At 38.2% G+C, this 19,746-nt stretch overlaps 1 protein-coding gene across 1 annotated transcript in view; it reads left to right on the forward strand.

The window, feature by feature from the left end:
• Positions 1 to 18,531, forward strand: part of LOC120777106 (protein FAM135B-like) — a 45,167-nt gene extending 26,636 nt beyond the window's left edge. Inside the window, exons 2-3 of the mRNA XM_040108242.1 lie at positions 6,025 to 7,128; positions 18,141 to 18,531. Coding sequence (XP_039964176.1) covers positions 7,052 to 7,128; positions 18,141 to 18,531 — 468 coding nt within the window. The 5' untranslated portion in view covers positions 6,025 to 7,051. The remainder of the gene's footprint in view (positions 1 to 6,024; positions 7,129 to 18,140) is intronic.
• The last annotated feature ends 1,215 nt before the right edge of the window (positions 18,532 to 19,746 follow it).

Genomic DNA, 19,746 nt, shown 5'->3' on the forward strand with positions numbered 1-19,746 from the left:
TCAAAAAGCAATAGTTAATCAACGCGTGAAATTACTTTTTATACATTTTTTTTTCACAATAAAAAAAGTTGCTTTCCTCAAAATGATACAATTAACAGACTAGTGATCCGTCTGCTTCAAAATGTATTTTACTTCTAACATTTGCTTTAAAATTTAATAATAAAAATCAAGTTAATAATTCAAAAATTCATTGACTTATCAAGCCTAAATGCTACACCATATGTAATATGTAAATATGTAGATGAAGTCTACGTAAAATACTAACCACTGTGGTACAGGCTCCAACTGCCCTCCATACGTCGCGCGGCTCCTCCAACTTCCTTCCTTCCTACTTAACATTTCAATCATTTTATTGTGTCAACAAGCTGCGCTCACTAAGCCATCATCAACACCAGCCAGCTAACAACACCAACAATCGCGCGTCCAAGCAGGTTGCATTAACTATCTGCTCCGCGCCGCTTGTGCTCCATTCTATCATATATTTATGCTTCTCCCCATTATAAACATAATTTCAGCGCTCATTTATTTAGCCAGGCGTTGGCGCCACATAAGGCAGGCCAAGTCCACGATATGCGAACTAACGACAATGCTGAGCTGGTATTAATCATTGTTGTGGAAGGCGGAGGTGGGTTGGAAAAATGTTTGCTTTTATGTACCTTAGTAGGTGCCAGAAATACATACATATATGCAAAATTACATAAATATATATGACATCTATACAGTTTCATATATACTATATGTGTATATATTTGTGTGGCGATTAAAAGTTTTATCCACTGAAGCCACTTGGCCTCATTCCGGCTGAGCTTGACGCTCTGTCAGAACAAATGCTTTATATTTACACTTAGCTTGCATTCACTTATGTAGTATGTAAGTATATATGTGAATATATATGTATGCATGCGTAAATCTAAATAAGGTGGAAAATCATATACCTTAAACACACAATGAAACCTTAGCTGGCTTTTGTTGTTACCTGAGCTATAATGTAGTAATAACGCAACGTAATAGCCTCAGGATGAATAATAATCAGAGATTTTTCCTCAATTTTCAGCGAGCTGATAAACTTTGTTTTGTACATATGGAGGAACAAAATTATTTGTGCGTGTTTACCTATATTTCATCTTTGCAAGTCAAGCTTCGACGGGTCTCAAATGAAAAGTAATAAGTATATAAGATAAATGATTGGAGAGTGCTGAGCTCGCACCTAAGCTTTTGCCTGTTCGTGAGCGACACCTGTTAGCTTAACTTTGAATTCATGGTTCAAAATTTTCTCGAAAATAAGCAAAATTAATGTCCTAGCGCTCTTAAGTAAATCAAAACTTTTTTCAAAGTAAAGCTTTTACTACTTGTAATATGAATAATGTTGATAATTTCTTTAACGTTTTCCTCTTTCCGCAATTTTATAGGTCTTCATTTTGACATATGACCTATCCTCATGAGTCCGCAGCAAATTTTTGACATTTCTTATTTTGTAAGAAAACGGAGTAATCACTGTTGAGAGCACATTCAAGCGGTCGTCCATCGAAATTTATTTAAAAGTCTCAGAAATTTTTATTTAAAAAATTGCAGTTATTGTAAATAATTGTTGATTTTCATGATACTGTAAATGGATCACCTTTCCAAATTTCCTACTCTCTTTTTTAAAGAGAAAACACAGAAACTTCTAATTTAATGGGGAATGTTTATTATCATTCGAAAGAATATTCTTTGGCATTTATTTTTTGAAGAATATCTCTTTCAAATTTTGGTTGCGGCTCCGTATCGGATGGCCAATCCTTTGAGTCCAATTTTCGATGACTCGTTCGAGCATTTCGACTGTTAACTGGCGAAAGACGCGAGTGATGTTTTGCCAAGGCCCAAAACGTGAAATTATCTGCTCACCGAAGTGTTCTATCAATAAATCCATTAATTGATAAAATGTTTGGAAAGTGACGTCGTCTTGTTGAAACGAAATCTCGCCGAGATCACGAGCTTCCAATTCAGGCATCAAATAGTCGGTTATCATGGCGTGATGACAGTCGCCATTGACTGTTATGTTCTCACCGGCATCATTGTTGAATAAATATAGATCGATGATTCCACCGGACCACTAATCTCACCAAACCGTTGTTTTTTCTGTATAAAATGGCAGCTATTGAGCCTCTTCAGGTTGCTTTTTGTTCCAAATGCGGCAATTTTGCCACATTCATTGACCGAGAAGTAGGCCTCATAGCTGCACAAAATTTTTCTCTAAAATGTTTGCCTTCTAGACGTGTTATATTCGGTCGAATATTATCCAATAATGAATGCTGGGTCTGAAGATGCGTGATGGTGTTGCGAACAGTATGCTCATTAACCCGATTATGTTGACCATTCAAACGATTTTTAAGCGAATTCAGGCGTAAGTCTTTCCATGATGAAACATCAAACAAAACTGAACCAAAATAACATGGCAGCTTGACACGACTCACGCGTGATCTGTCAAAAAAAGATATTGGAAAAAGTATCTCTACTTGGCTCTGCCGTTATATTGAAAAGACAAGTCATACAAGTATATTGCTATAGAAGTTTTTTGGAAAGACCCTAAATTCAGAATATTTCTTACCTGTCGCATCACCAAAACAATTTCCATTTTAAAGTAATGAATATTGTTGTAATTAAAATTGTTTGATTATTGTTTAATCCCTAAACCGCCCAGATAATTAACTGAAGTTTTCTCGATTTCCAGTTTTTTGTGATAGCTTTTCGATAGTTCTTCTTATAATTATTAATATAATAAAAGTATATATTTGAGAGAAAAACCTTCATATACCAATTTTATAAAGTATATTAATGTATCTGGAAACTCGATAACCAGTCAATACTCTCATATATCCCAGAATGCAAAAACTAATACTAGTTCAAAAAATAATGGAGAGACCTCAGGAGGAATAATCTATAACTTTTTTCCTTGTTCCTTAAGATTACCTTTCATAAAATATTTACTAAATTTTTGTGTAAATCTTATAAAAATCTTACTAGGTTTCGACTAGTCGCAAAACAGTTCTACATCCTATCCTATGAAAATTGCTAACTCAAATACATACTAATCCTAAAAAATATGTTCGAGTATAATTTTGGTAATTATGGTCATATGTAAATAAAAAGTAAAACCCTCTTTCAGGTTTAATTTTAAAATAAATCCATTATTTCTCCAATAGAACGCCACATATTTGGGAGGATCACGCGTTGTATAAGAGCGATTGGGTTACGATATATGGCGTTATAAAGATAAAACTTTTAACTAAAAAAATCTTCTCTGAATCCAACTTTTTGTTGGACCAGGCGCCACAGATATACAGTAGTAAGGAGTTCTAAATGGGGTTTTCAATACGGACGCTTCAAAATTAGACCGATAGGGAGAGCAAACGACACTATATTTTTCCCGCTCTTTTGACATCTCTCTTCACTAATGTTGACCATTTCATCATGGAAAGATATACGATCCATGAACCAGTCGAAAGTATTAAAATTTACTACCGAAATTCGGAGTTACTGGCCTCAACTTTAAGAGCTAAATGACATTTTATAGTTTTTCTCAATAAATCCGAAAATATTGGCCCACTCTAAAAGCCAACCCTTAGACATAAAATTGCCAAAAAGTCTTACATTGTCATACAATTTATATAAAATAACACACAGATTGAGTACTGACAGATATTGGAAAAGTAGGGATATAAAAATATGAAAAAATTATTTGTAGTTTTATTGCTTCGATATTTGTTCTACACATCTACAATTTTAGGTGTTTATTTGAGAGATTTGAATATCGAGCGCTGAGAAAACGAGATTCCTTATTTTAGGACGATCGTAAAAAGTTTTTGAAAATTACTTGCTTTTGTTTCTAGTCACTTAAGCCGTTAGATAAATGATCTCAAACCAAACCAAAGTTACTCAAAAGTGCCAGCAGTTATGCGGAGATAGCTTAAGTATTCTTGATTTACCTGATATAATCAAATTAACATTGCGAAAGAGAAAATAATGTCCTACAAATATTAAAAACTAAATATAAGTTATAGCTTAATATCCGCCTTGTACTACCCGTACATGTGTATCGTATGTTGTCTCTTGGAACCTAAGAACAATTAATTTTATTTTCTGTGAAATATCTTAGAGTCCAGAGAGCGACATTCCTTATGGCTCAGGGAAGAATATTCCAAAATCCTCTTGCACTTGCACTGTACCCCTGATAACTTGGACCCCTGCTACCTACTCCTAGCGGCATTTTCTCCGAGCATTTTCCTCCGATAAATATGTGGATCAAGGGAAGATTGGAGGGAAAATTTCTGCCAGGAGCTTTCAATCAACTCTTGTTTCAGTCTGCCAGACTACTGTAGTGTATTTCACATAGAAGTGACAGCCAGCAGATGTACTTCCCTAGAGTGTAACTTCTTTTAGCTAGGTATGCATTCACACCGATAGAAGAGTTGCGGTTCAGGTCTTAAACAGTGCTAACAGTGAAGCCTTGCCCGAACTTAGCAAGCGGTGGTCAACATGCAGTACTGGTGGAGTAGCGAAAGCCGTTTTTGGTCCAAAACATTGAAATGCTAGCTCTTAGCAAGACTTACTAAAGATTTTGGAAGGCGCAACTTTTTAAAATTCTAATGAGGAAGATGAGGAGGAAGCATCGATACACTTTTTCCGTCACTGTTCAGCTTTTGCCAGACTATGGCTGAAGCATCTCGGTTGCCATACTTTTTACGAACGCGGCGGATTGGGAGAAATCGATATTAGCCGTCTCAATTAATTCGTGCAGACTCTAATCGGTTTGTCGATAGATGACAATCTTTTTGACCCATATCTAGGATATCTAGGAGTTCTGTACATCATGGAGAGGCTTCTCCGGCCAAGTGGGATTATTAGGAACCTCATTGATAAACGAGGAATGCACCTCGGCCTTAGGTTTAATGTGCCCTCTCCTAAATCACAAAGACTCAACTTGCGCCAGCATATTGATAAAGCCCAATGTACTGCTAGGTGCTAGCGAAACGATATGATTCTTATTTGGCAACATGGATCCAAGGGCCTTCAACCAGCGCCTGCAAACTGCTGTGCACTGCATTAGCAGATGTGGTTCTGGTATTTCAGGCTCCCTGTCGCAGAACTCGTGGCCTCACGAGAATTATTTACCCAACCTAACCCACCTTATAAAAAATATAGACTGTAATGCACACCCATCGCCTGTTAAAGGTATACACCATTTGACCTAATCAACGGATATTATTTTATTGCATTCGCATTTACCTCCTTTTATCGAGTTCGCGTTTAGGTGCTTTTGTGTTATTTGTTCTCACATTCTAGTACGCGGTACTTCTTCCTTTTTTTTCTACTTCATACACTCCAACAGTATTGGTATTCGTATTGACCTCATAACCTCGGCCGAGTGGGCAAAAAAACCCATAAAGCGTCCGAACAGTGCCAAACCTCCGACCATTTACGCCGCTCAAGCACCACACTTCAAACGGACGCAGTCGCTTGGACGCCCATCGATTGTTATTTACCCAATTTATGGGTTGCTTTATGTGTTGTTGTTTACTTTTAGACGTTGTCTACGCATACATACAAGTGTGTATAACGGCACATTGTGTGTCAGGTCCAAGTAAGCACGCGGTCTAGTCGCTTAGTTGGGTGCTGCGGTCGTTGGACGGTCATTAGCCTCGCATATTATGACGCATTGATCCAATTATTTGCAAAAATTTGTAGCCAATTTTATTGACTCACGCGCTCGTGAGCCGGCGTAACTAATTTCGTGTGCTTAGTACGGTCGAAGTTAGCAGTTCGTGAGCATCGCGCGACAACGTAATGCCATTAAAGGCGAAAAGGCACGAGACGCAGCACAAAACAGGCTCGTAAATTGTGTTTCTAACATTAGCGCGTGCTGATATTAGTCTATCGCGTTCTAGCCATCAATAAATAATAAGCTTTTTAAGTGAATGACTTCGTTAAAGTTTTAATAAAGTGAACTTTTGTAGGAATTGTACACAAATTCAAATCTTTTTGCAGTTTCTTTTCGCCAGCAATGCACTTCAGAGCGTTCTCCAATCAAAGGATGAACTCGAAATCAACGAGAATGACTTGCGCTGCCGCTAAGTCAGCGAGAAAGTCAAAGCCAGAGTAGGCGTACGCTATTATAAAAAAGGAATTGAAAGCGTATACCGTTATACGCGTTTGTATGAGAAGGGGAGAATGTCAAGTAGTAGAAAGCTTGTAAAAAGTACGCCTTGCATTATTAAAATTCCTTTCGTGCGCAGTCAAGAGGAAAACATGACACAAATTGCGGAACTCAAACCCCACAATACGAAGCGCTACCGAAATCAGCAACAACAACAAAGACAATAGCAGCAACAGCTAAAGCAGCAACACGGACGGCAGCAACTTTTAAATACAGCAACCGAGACCAAAAAAAAACCAACAACAAAGTAATAGCAAAAAGGCAGGCCGAACTGCGCTCAAGCACGCCAACTTGGAAACTTAAGGAAATTCGCAAACACACACACACACATGTACGTAAATACGTAATCATAGCAGAAGCTCGCGTCTCACTTTAAAATCGCCTTCAATGCACAACACTCGCTAATAGTGACTGCCAAGCTGAAGTGGGACCTTAGCAGTCGTTCTTTGCGATTTATGTTAAGGACAAGTGGCGCCATTTGTTCAGTGCCTCCATACTCGAGTCACAACTGGCGACGACAACAACACAAGCACAACAGTAGCCAGTGAGCGTACCACAAATGCGGTAAGGCGGCACGGCAACGACGGCACAAGCGGTTTGTAAACAAACGCAGCCGCAACGATTAACAAGGATTCTTAGTTGCATTGCCAGCCTCTCATCTTGGGCTTGGCGTTTGGTACATCATACTCGCTACGTCATAGCAACGTTTACTACGTCAGCAGGAAAAAATAGTGCCGTAGGTGTTTAGCACAATAGCACAGACGACGACTACGACAACGAAAAGGGCGACGAGGACGTCGAGGACGTTGAGGACGACTCGGTATTTGAGGACAGTGACGCTGTGGCATTCGGCTCGGCATGGGTGACCTGCAAGCAACAATTGAATTTTCCGTTGAGCTCTATAAATTCTTCAATGTTGACTTATTTCAAAGAGGGTAAGTTCAAGATGTGTTCTCATTTTCCATTCTTATTCCCATTTCCATTTACATTCTTATTCCCATTAGCATTACTTACTGTCGAAAAAATGTGTGAAGTATACTAGTTATATAGTATATTGTATGTGTGAGTACATAACATAACAAGGTGTGGTGTGGGGTAAGCAGTGGACAATAAAGTGGTGGTGTCACATTAAATCAGAATACGCATTGTGCGCACAGTCGTCATGACATTAACATTTGCGCATGTTAATTATATTGCAGTTATACATACATACATACATAAGTTTTATTAATCTTCGCTTGAAAAATAGAAACGGCCAAAGCTCTTTGAAACGCTCGAGTATTCGTTTTTAATTGCCCTCGTCAGGAACTCGACTAGGAATTTTTATACTCTCGCAACAAAGTTGCTGAGGAGAGTATTATAGTTTTGTTCACACAACGGTTGTTTGTAAGTATATATACCCAAGTGATCAGGGTCACGAGTAGAGTTGAAATTCGGATGTCTGTCTGTTCGTCCGTCCATCTGTCCGTCCATCCGTGCAAGCTGTAACTTGAATAAAAATTGAGATATCATTATGAAACTTAGTACACGTATTTCTCATAAGAAGGTCATGTTCGAAGATGGGCAAAATCGGCTGACTGCCACGCCCACAAAATGGCGAAAACCGAAAAACCTATAAAGTGTCATAACTAAGCCATAAATAAAGATATTAAAGTGAAATTTGGCACAAAGGATCGCATTAGGGAGGGGCATATTTGGACGCAGTTTTTTTTGAAAAGTGGGCGTGGCCCCGCCCCCTACTAAGTTCTTGTACATATCTCAGAAACGACTATAGCTATGTCAACCAAACTCTACAGAGTCGTTTTCTTCAGGCATTTCTATATACAGTTCAAAAATGGAAGAAATCGGATAATAACCACGCCCACCTCCCATACAAAGGTTATGTTGAAAATCACTAAAACACTAAATTTTACGGAAGAAATGGCAGAAAGAAGCTGCACCCAGGTTTTTTTTTTAATTTAAAATGGGCGTGGCGTCGCCCACTTATGGACCAAAAACCATATCTCAGGAACTACTATTCTAATTAATTTTACAGCAAAATAAAAAAATATGTATATGACGGATAATGAAATCTCGATTATCACTTTATCATGCGAGAGTATAATATGTTCGGTGACACCCGAACTTAGCCCTTCCTTACTTGTTGTATTTGTAAAAGTGATTTAATGATGATTTTGCTTTGTTGTTCGAACAATAAAATGGCTATAAGTAAGCAAGTAAGTAAGTATAATAGAATTACATATTTTTACGTGGATGTACTTCTGTACGATTAACTTATAAAGCAGGAACATGAACTTTAATATGATTTAATATAAAGAGTGCTATTGCAAAAATCTTGGGAAAACGGCTCCTCTCCAGATAAAATACGCATTTCTCACAAAATACTTCAGCAATCGCACTCAATTTACCAACAACAATACTTTTCAGCATTGGTCTATGCTATCAAGCCTAGAATTTAATTGATTAAAGTTCTCCATAAGGGCATTTCTCAAATGACTAAAAAGGTAGGGTTGAGGTTCGTTCAAAAAATTGTCGTGAATTTTGTATTTCATAAGAAAGTGTTTATATCGGGTGATTTTTTTGAGGTTAGGATTTTCATGCATTAGTATTTGACAGATCACGTGGGATTTCAGACATGGTGTCAAAGAGAAAGATGCTCAGTATGCTTTGACATTTCATCATGAATAGACTTACTAACGAGCAACGCTTGCAAATCATTGAATTTTATTACCAAAATCAGTGTTGGGTTCGAAATGTGTTTCGCGCTTTTTTATCGACAAATTTTGTTCAGCGATGAGGCTCATTTCTGGTTGAATGGCTACGTAAATAAGCAAAATTGCCGCATTTGGGGTGAAGAAGCAACCAGAAGCCGTTCAAGAACTGCCCATGCATCCCGAAAAATGCACTGTTTGGTGTGGTTTGTACGCTGGTGGAATCATTGGACCGTATTTTTTCAAAGATGCTGTTGGACGCAACGTTACGGTGAATGGCGATCGCTATCGTTCGATGCTAACAAACTTTTTGTTGCCAAAATGGAAGAACTGAACTTGGTTGACATGTGGTTTCAACAAGATGGCGCTACATGCCACACAGCTCGCGATTCTATGGCCATTTTGAGGGAAAACTTCGGAGAATTAATTCATCTCAAGAAATGGACCCGTAAGTTGGCCACCAAGATCATGCGATTTAACGCCTTTAGACTATTTTTTTGTGGGGCTACGTCAAGTCTAAAGTCTACAGAAATAAGCCAGCTTAACTATTCCAGCTTTGGAAGACAACATTTCCGAAGAAATTCGGGCTATTCCGGCCGAAATGCTCGAAAAAGTTGCCCAAAATTGGACTTTCCGAATGGACCACCTAAAGACGCAGCCGCGGTCAACATTTAAATGAAATTATCTTCAAAAAGTAAATGTCATGAACCAATCTAACGTTTCAAATAAAGAACCGATGAGATTTTGCAAATTGTATGCGTTTTTTTTTAAAAAAAAGTTATCAAGCTCTTAAAAAATCACCCGATAGTATCCATTAATATCCATTTTATCCCCCTCAAAGTATCACCTTCAGATATATCGCACTTCTGCTAGCGTTATTTCCTATTCTCAAAATCCAGTTTTGTGATCGTGTTTAGCTCCTTCTTCAATGCAGTTTTTATTTCCTCAATCGTAGCGTAGCGACGTCCTTTCATTGATCTTTTTAGTTTTGGAAACAAAAAATTTTACAGGCCATGTCTGGGGAACACTGTGATGCATAACGAGCCGGCTGTTGAAGAAAATTGTTAGTAAAATCTTCACATTCGATGATATTGATATTATTGGCTTCAACAACAGTACCGTTAGTTCTGCTTTCTCCAGACTGGATAAGGAAGCGAAGCGTGGTTGCTGGTTGTGAACGAGAACAAGACGAAATATCTTTTGTCAACAAGCAAACAGTCATCGCATTAGCGACTTGGCTTGCAGGTCTCTGTTAGCAGTCTTAACTTTGTAGTTGTAGATAATTTCGTCCATCTTGGAACCAGCATCCACACCAACAACAGTATCAGCCTTGAAATCTAACACACAATCACTCTTGCCAACAGTTGCTACAGTGAACTGAGTAGGCAATTGAGAAGTAAAGTCCTCTCTCGACGGAAAAAGATCAAATTCTACAAGTCACTCCTCATCCACGTCCTGCTATATGGTGCAGTGGCGTAGACGATGATAATATCTGATGAGTCGACGTTACGAGTTTTCGAGAGAAAGGTTTTGGGAAAGATTTATGCTATTTTGCGCATTGGCAACGGCGAATACCGCAGTTGATGAAACGATTACCTGTACGAGATAGACGGCGACATTCTCATACTTCTGCAAATCAAGAGACAGCGGCTGCGCAAGCTAGGTCATGTTGTCCGGATGTAAGGAAACACTCTAGCTTTGAAGGTTTTCGATTCAGTACCCGCCGTGCGAAGCAAAAAAAAGAAGACCTCCACTCCATTAGAGAGATCAGTTGGAGAAGGACCTAGCTACTTGGTATCTCGAACTGGCGCTAAATTGCGAAAAGAACGACTGGCGCGATGTTGTTAACTCGGCTACATTTGTCCAATGAATTGAGCCGGAAGTGCCAGAAGTAATTGATATTTTCGGTAAGACATATGCCATGAGCACTGCAGGTGCTAGGGTGTACCGATTTCGATTATTTTTTGACTTGAGATGGAAGACCTTAATGCCAATATTTGTGAAAAGTTTTATTAAAATAGCTTCATTGAAAGAAGCATATTGAATTAAGGATTGTGATATACAAGCTTTGTCCGGAGTGTAAAAGGATTGAGTCGATTTAAATAAATTTGTTGAACCAATCGTTGTAATTCTTTAAAAACTTTTAAAATAGTCTCCTTCTGCGTCGATGCAGCGCTGACAGCGCAATTTCCAAGCACTGAAGGCGTCACGGAAGGCATTCTCCAGAATAGCTTTGAGAGCCGATATGCATGGTTCTCCTCTGTCGTCTCAAAATTCTTGCCTTTCATCGGCCTTTTCAGGCAAGGAAACTGAAAAGTCCGGGGGCTACATTTAGGCGTTGGAATCACGAACTTGGTTATGTAACTGTTCACAAGAAAGACGGTGTGAGCCGAAGCGTTGTCGTGGTGCAACTTCTCATCGGCTGCGATGTCTTGTCGGGTCCGATTGACCCTTCGTTTGAGTCAATTGAGGACTTCCACGTAAAACTTTATTTTTTTTTTGATAATACTTTTTAACATATAATGCTTAGCCGACGGTCCAAGTTCAAAACTTTGCGCACACGAGTCACATTGCCAGTGTTTGTCGAAGTCGCAGGTCTCATCAGCAACCTCTTCCCGGCCTTTCGAAAAGCCGTGCTAAAGCAACATCTGGGTAAGCCTGCTTGATCATATCAAACGTCTCACAGAACTTAAATGCGTATCCTTGCTCTAACGAACGCTGCATTTTCGGCAAGCACCAGTCACAGAAACATGTCGCGTCAAAATATCTGTGCTGACTCTTCAAGGGCTTGAACCAGTCAGGTTCTCGGAGCCAACTGACCAGTCGCTCGTTCATTAGCTAGGAGCGCCTTCTATTGAATTTAGACGGTGCGCGCACGCTCTGAAGTACAGTCGCGGCGTAAGAAAATCAGTCCTATTACTTTCCGGAAATACCCTAAATAGGAAGAATGCGTGGTTTTAGTTTGATTGGAACCAATTCGATATAACATAAGGTTATTATGTACCAAACTTAGTTAAAATTGATCGAGTCGTTCCAGAGATAATTAATCTAAAGATAGGCGGTGCCACAACCAATGTTACACCGACTGCTTTGAAGCTTATAAGCACAATCTTGTCTGTAAAATTTAATGTTCCTGACATATTTATTTAGTGAGTTTAGTTGAGAAGTACAGGGAGGATAAATCCTCAGAGAGTTGTTTGATTAAGTTGTCAATTTTTTCCTATTTCCAAAAATTAAGACTAAACTTAATAGGTTACATGGGTTTTCTCGTGTAAAAAATATCCTTTTTTCCACAATTTTTTCTCATATTAAAAATGATTAGGGTTTTCACAAGTCTCTTAAAGTTATAAGCTATAACAATTCGAAAACATAGCATTGAGAATTGTAAATGTGTACTCATTTTTGTATGAAATCCAACAACAATTTTTTTAAACAAGTGTAAAAATTTATAATTTTACGATGCTTTACGACGGGTTGTGAGTACCCCATATATATTTTAGAATTTTTATTGTTACAAACATACACTAGAAACATACAAAGAAGTTCTGAAATTAAAAAAAAAAAAAATTTAAACTGTGACGCCATTTTGGTGACCCTTCGGAATGATCATTTAAAGTGAAAAAACTTTTTTTAGTTAAAATGTTAATTTAGAACTTGGACAAAGGAAAAAAACTCAAAAATGGATTTCTGGCAGACTATTCTACAAAAAAATTAAAATTTCAATTTGTAATCCAGAAAAAATCCGTCGTCCGAGTCTTTAAGAATTGTATCTCAGAGTCCTGCTTAAAATTTCATGAAGATCCGTTCAGCAGTTCTCGAGAAATCTTGCTAAACGACTTCAAAAACAAAGTTTCGAAAAAAACGTGTTTAAACGCGGCGCACTATGTCTAGCTAGCCTCGACACAGAAGTTCTCAAGGCTGTATCTTCGAAACTATTATTCGGATTAATTTCAAAATTTACATTTCAAATTACTATATTCTAGAAGTGTTGTAGAATTTAATAAGACAATAAAAAATTCGATTTTTTGAAACCCGTAAACCCATGTACCCCTTAAAGGGCTGTCGTTTAAAAAATAGATGAAAATCACTGAAGAAGCTAAAGGCTATCTCAAAAATCAAGTTTGAAATTGGAAGAAGCGTTGTCGTAAGTGCATATTATGAAATGGGGATTGCATTAAAGGCGACAACAATAAAACTCTCACAAAAATGCTATTAAAAAAAATATTTTTAATTTGGTATTTAGCAACATAGTTTTTTGTTACTAAAATATTTATGCTATTAACCCATTATTTAAATAAAAACTGTTTATTACCCATTTTCTCATATGGTATTTCACACGCAAATCCATTTTTGCACTGTATGATATGTGAATAAAGAAATTATTTTTTCATAAAAAAACACAAAATATTTTAATACAAGTTGAATCGTAAGTGAACGCCAATAATAATAATACCTGGTATTTATTAATAACTATTCTTTGTATCATCACGTATGCATGTGTGTACCTAACAAAAACAAATAAATTATACATATTCCGTTTTTATTATTGAAGTTTTTTGTTGATTGCCAATAAAAGCTAAATTTAGAAACGCTTTGAGCACAACTACAATCCAACAGATAAAGAAATAAATAAATAACTGTATTTAAGCGTATGAATGAAGGGCGAGTACACGCAACGGCCTTTCAAATAATACTCGCATGAAATACCTTGGTGTACATATTTGTATACAAATTAATTATTTATTGAGCTATTTCGTGTTCTAAAAATAAACACTTACAAAAAGTGGAAAGCGTTAAAGCGTCAGACTTACGTAGGAAAAAATTACTAGCGGTTGGCTTTGAATATATGGCAGGTGGAAAAGGTGTACTGATTTTTATACTTCCAACATGTTGCACAGAGTTAGAACATTTAGTTCGGTTATGTAAAAACTCCCTGAAGTAAATGGACAGAATCATTCGATACGAACATTCTTCTGTTACAGCAACGAAATTGTCAAATGCACAATAATCTGACTACAACCACACCTACTAGACATACGACTCGATTTTTAAATCCACCACTTTTAAATCATAGAACCTTTCATCTAAAGATTATGGCGAAATTGAAATCTTTCTTAACTTTTTAACAAAGGTGAATATTTTTCACGTTGTGCCACATACTTTTCAGTTTTTTTAACAATGAAGAACATATGAAAAAAATTTAAAAATTATGTAAAATATTATTATTTAAAACATGGATCGTGAAAAAAAATCTATAATATGTACCACGAACATTTTTTCTTTGACTTCACAAAAATTTCATTGATTTATCTTTCAGTAGTTTATGAGAAAATAATTTCATCATGCTCTAAATTTCAACATTCAATAACTTTAAACAAAAGAAAGAATTTTTTGACGAAGTATTTATATCACGGACTATGAGCCTGATCTCCTTTCTAAAGTACTACTTTTTCAAAATCAGAGATTTTTCGAAATTATAAATAAGAAACCAATTTGAAAATGCTAACTGTTTATAAATCCTTAAGTTCCACAAAGGTCGTTCGCCACTATAATTAAGAGCAAAAGGGTTAAGGACGCCATCTTACGGGGTTGCCCTAATAACTTTCTCTGAAATACGGTGCGCTTCATTACTTTGCTACAACCAGTTCTTTTCAAATTCCAAGTTGAAGACCATACATGATAGCGCTTGAAATTAGTCAAACTTTATTAAATAACCGCCTTATTATCCGCACTTCGGTGTATGTATGTTGTTGCAGGCCTCCTCGATAAGCAGAAAGGTACCCTCTGTTCTTGGTCTTTTTCGAATCTGGCAAGTCAACTGCTCATTTTCGGCGCCGCCGAAATAGGCTATAATATAGGGTCTACAACTTTGCTTCCGCCGTTTTTTTGTAAATTTAAGGCTTTATTGTATAAAAGTGTTTTCCCTTATTCCCTCAAAAAGTAGTGCTTAATTAACACACGAAATGCTTTATGATCCATTTTTTGTAAAACTAACACAAGTTTCTTTAACAAAAATCTATATTTTTAATGCCTAATAGAATCATCATAGATGGTAATGAAGCCAAGTAGAGTAATAGTATTATCTATGTATGTGTCAGCCTCAGTAAAACGTGGACGGGTCCTCACAGCACGCACTTTTCTTGGAATTAAAAAAGATAAGAAAAATTTCCCGCAAATGTCGAAAATTCGGCTCAAAAGTGACATTTTCAGTTGAGAATAAGTTTGGGATGCAAACAGATCTCTACAAATATTTTGTTGGGTTAATGTTGACACAAATCTCCAAGATCGATATAAAACGATTTAATCGATTTAATCGACCAGTGCTTGCACCCCAGAGACATCTGTTGGAAAACGGCAGAAGCACAATTGTAGACCTAATATTATATGGAAAACTTTTATTTGACAATATATCTTCAAGGAAATTAATCACAGATTATTGTCCATAATTGCCTTACAAACACAAATCCAGTCCAGTGACATAAATAATTCTGTTCATGATTGCCTTAAAATCCTGAACAAAATTTTTAGGATCGAGACTACTATAACATATAGATCAGCATATATGTAGATCAGACTACTATAACTTTACCATTTGACCGATTCAAATCAAGGTTTTGTTTGACAAGATGTCATTGCGAGTTTTGGTATGAATTACATATTGTCTCATATCAGTCCTCTATAGCATATCCGATACAAACTGATCAATATTAAGACAAATATCTTTAGAAATGCTACTGTGAAGAATTTTCTTGACAGAATATATAAAAATGTGTTATACAAGATATTGGTTGTCAAATAGCTCCCTTTCGCTTTTTGCGCTCTTTATTCAATGCTTTATAAAAAGTGAAGTAAGGCAGTGATCGGATTTAGTTCAAATATGCGCCGTTTCGTTCGATAATCTGTTTCCATCTAGACGGCAACTTCATAATACCTCCCTCGTAGAAGCCCCTTTGTTTCTTATTTGCGAAGAACTCGGACAGCCACTTTTCACAAGCCTCTTTTGAGTTCAACTTTACACCAACAAGGACATTCGCCATGGACAGGAACAAGTGGTAATCACTTGGCGCTATGTCCGGGCTATATGGTGGAGACGATAAAACCTCCCATTCGAGCTCCCGTAGCTTCTGACGAGTCATCAACGAAGTCTGGTCCGGCGTTATCCTGCTGGAACGTTACACCCTTCCTGTTGGCCAATTCTGGACGCTTCTAGTCGATCGCCTGCTTCAAGCCCAGAAGGTTTTTTATCGTCAAATCATGCGGCACCTAAACATCAAGCTTTCTTGTGTATCCAGCCTTCTGCAGATGGTTTAAAATGGTTTGGTGGCTAGCTCCCATCTTATGGGCGATGTCACGAGATGCCACAAGCCGGTCTAACTCGATGTTCCCCATTATTTGATCGGTATTCGCCGTCACAGGTCTTCCGCCGGCTGGCTTATTCATGGTGTCGTTTTCACCCGCTCTGAATAGTCGAAATCATTACTCTGCAGTTAGAAGTGTTAGAGTACCATCCCCCAAAACACCATTAATCTCACGGAACGTTTCTCTAACGGATTTGCCTTTAACGAAGGAAAACTTTAAAATAACGCGAATTTCGGCATTAGTGAACGCCATGTTAACACGTTTATAACTGTTGAACGCAATATCCAAACTAATCATGCATAGCGTCGTTTTGTAGGTTATGTCAAAACCTTTCAAAGATGTATAGTATTGCCAGACACGAGCTCTGTAGAGCTTTATACAATGTCGCGAAATTCAAAAGACAAAAAGGCGGAAGGGAGATATTTGACAACCTAATGCATATAAAAATATATTTCAGCCTGATAATTAAATACTTTCAGTACTGAACAGCTCAAATAAAAAGTATTACAAATATAACAATCGCATTTTGCCGCCAAAATTTCCGGTGCACTTTAGAACACTGATTTCCTTAATTTCAAAGCGAACACTGTTAATTTCCTCAATCTTTTCGATTTCAAAAATAATCCATTAATGTTTAAGGACACTTCGTGCGACGCTAACGAGTATGCCAGCTGCAGGCAATGTCGCTCAAAACTGCTGACAGCGATTTAAACATTCCAGTGACAAACGCATAAACTGCCTTATAAAATTAAAAATTAATTAAAGCCAACAAGGAAATTCTTGCGTCACTTTCCTGCCATCTCCCGCTCACTTTTGCCGGCGTAAGCAACGTTGCACGCTTTTTTGGATTTTCCCACGATGCCAAAACGTTTAATTTTAGCCCATTTCATTTGACATTTACGTGCTTGAACGCTATTTAAAAACAAAAAGCAATAACAACAGTAAATTAAATGGCAGCCAACGCAAGCATAGTGGCTGAGCATCGAACATTAAGTGGAGGCAGCCGTTAGGCGTATGTGTGTGGCATGTACATATACACACGCAATCAGCTGTGCGCTTCACACGTTCACCGCACACCAGCAACACCAGCAGCGAGGCGGCTAAGCACTCAGCAAATCACTTGCTTGTTTATGAAATACACATGTCAGCAACAGCAACCATAACAAATAATTTGACATTTGCAGTTCCCACTCAATGAGTATTGTTGTTGTTGTTATTGTGGTTTTTTTGTGTCTTTACGAAAAGTACACACAGTCGACTGGCTAAGAATGTTTTTCCGGCACAACAGTAGAGTGATTACATACATACATGTGCACACACACACATATATCTACTCAGTTTGAAATAGGTATATTTGTATGTTGCTCATACGCCATGTACCATCGTCCATCTGTCTACTTATCAGCAGCGCTGTCGTTTCGTCTGACTTTTCGCCGACTCAGACCGACTGGCAGTCTATTTGTCGGGATCAACGGCGAGTGCTTATGTGGGATTTGCACATCTGACGCGCAGCGACAACATTGCGTTGATGAGATTAAAAACGAAAGCATGTTTTCCGCCGTTAAAAGGCCAAAAATAATCGTAACTCATGCGAGCGCTGAGGGCGTTGAACAGCCAATTGACAAATACGCGACGATTTAAGCGCGCCGTTGCTGATGGCAGATAGAATGGCGCAGAAATTAATGTATGCTGCGGTTAATTCATTCTTATCCACTGGTAGCTGCTTGCCACACACATGTACACACACACACACACACCAAAGAGAAATCTCATTTTGAAAAACTTGCTTCCACCCATATATATTTTATATATATAAATTTCGCATATAAATTCCTGTTTACTTATATGTTTTGTATTAATTTACGACTCTTCCGCAGACTCTATCAGGTGCGCTGCGGTCTACGTGTTTCTCCACGGCTCCCCGTGCAGGTGGAGACCAGCATAGCAGACACACCGCAGAACAATGCACACACGGCGGAAATACACACACAGGCGCCAGCAACCACAAATGGTTGCAATGGTGGCGATAGCAGTGGCGGTGATGGCGGCGGCGGCGGCAGCAGCGATGGCGACGTGTTGCAAGAGCCGCGTGAACAGCAACAGGATGCATTGCCAAGCATGTTGCAGAACGGCGGCAGCCTATTGTCGGGATCTGCATGCATAATTAACGGTTGTGGCGCATCGCGCGTCTTTCAGATCCTCTACCGGAATGAGGAAGTGACGCTGCGCGATGTTATACACTTTCGCACACACTTGTTGGGTGAGTGATGATTTAAGATTTATTACCATACGGCATGCAGCATGTGCACTTGCAGAGTTTTGATGCCTGTGAAAGGAAATAATTAGGACTTTAGATGGGTATACGCTTGCTATGTAATCAGTGCTATATTCAGCATAAAAATTTCAAATTACAATTTTAATAATGCAAGACTTTATTGTTGATGTATGTGTGTATGAACTATTACTTACTGAGAAGGTTCCGAGTTAATTACACTATGCGACAAATTCTGAGTGTTAAACCAAACCAGTTTTTCGAGAGATTTAGTCATAGGTGAACAATTATTTTCTTAACTACGTCGACATAAAACAGTACGCAGTCCAAACTTCGGTCGCAACAAACTTCAGACAAGCGCTGATCGCCATTCATAGTATAACCACTCTACTAAGTGAATGGAGTACTTGGTGTCAAACCACTACCCATTGCAAACGACGAGTCCGAGTTGCCGCGAGAATCTAGAGTGACCATTGCGCAACTTTGTTCTGGATACTGTAGCAGGATAAACTATTACTTATTCAGAGTCTATCCTGACTTACCAAATATATTTCGAGCACGCAACGGGTCCCCGCACGACTCTAACCACCTTTTTGCATGCCCAGCTTACCCTAGAAATCCTACCCCTCTCCCTATGGTCCGACCTCGTCGACATAGCACGTCCCCTGTGCCTACCACCTCAACTGACCTTGATGACAACTTATCGGAATCTTACCACCCTAACGAGGACTTGACAACCGTTACAACAATAGATATGGCTCATTCAACTCAGCTCGTCACGCTGCTAATTTATAAATATACTTTATAAAGTTTCCGACATGTCCTTATGGGTATTACAAACTTCGTGGCAAACTTAATACACCTTGGCCCGGGTATAAAACTACGAGGCATTTAAAAAATCATGTAACCATCTATTGTAACTATCATATTGGGATCTCACTTTACGCCAAGCAGCATAGGCTTACGCGGACATTTGTGACGTCGAACTTTATGATTGTTGTGGCAAATTTGGGAGACTTTGTTGTGGTACCACATCGGTGCAGTAAATGTAATGTTGAGAAAAACCATCCTTGGCTAGCTAATAGGTCATAGAGTTAGCCGACGCATACTTTAATGACTCCTATGATACGAGTATACAGGTCTATCCTATTTACAATCTTGTTGGAGCAAGAGTGGTCTGACAAAAGCATGTGTGCAGCCTGGTAAGTTTT

This window comes from Bactrocera tryoni, chromosome 5 (genome assembly GCF_016617805.1).
Source record: "Bactrocera tryoni isolate S06 chromosome 5, CSIRO_BtryS06_freeze2, whole genome shotgun sequence".
Lineage (NCBI taxonomy): Eukaryota > Metazoa > Arthropoda > Insecta > Diptera > Tephritidae > Bactrocera > Bactrocera tryoni.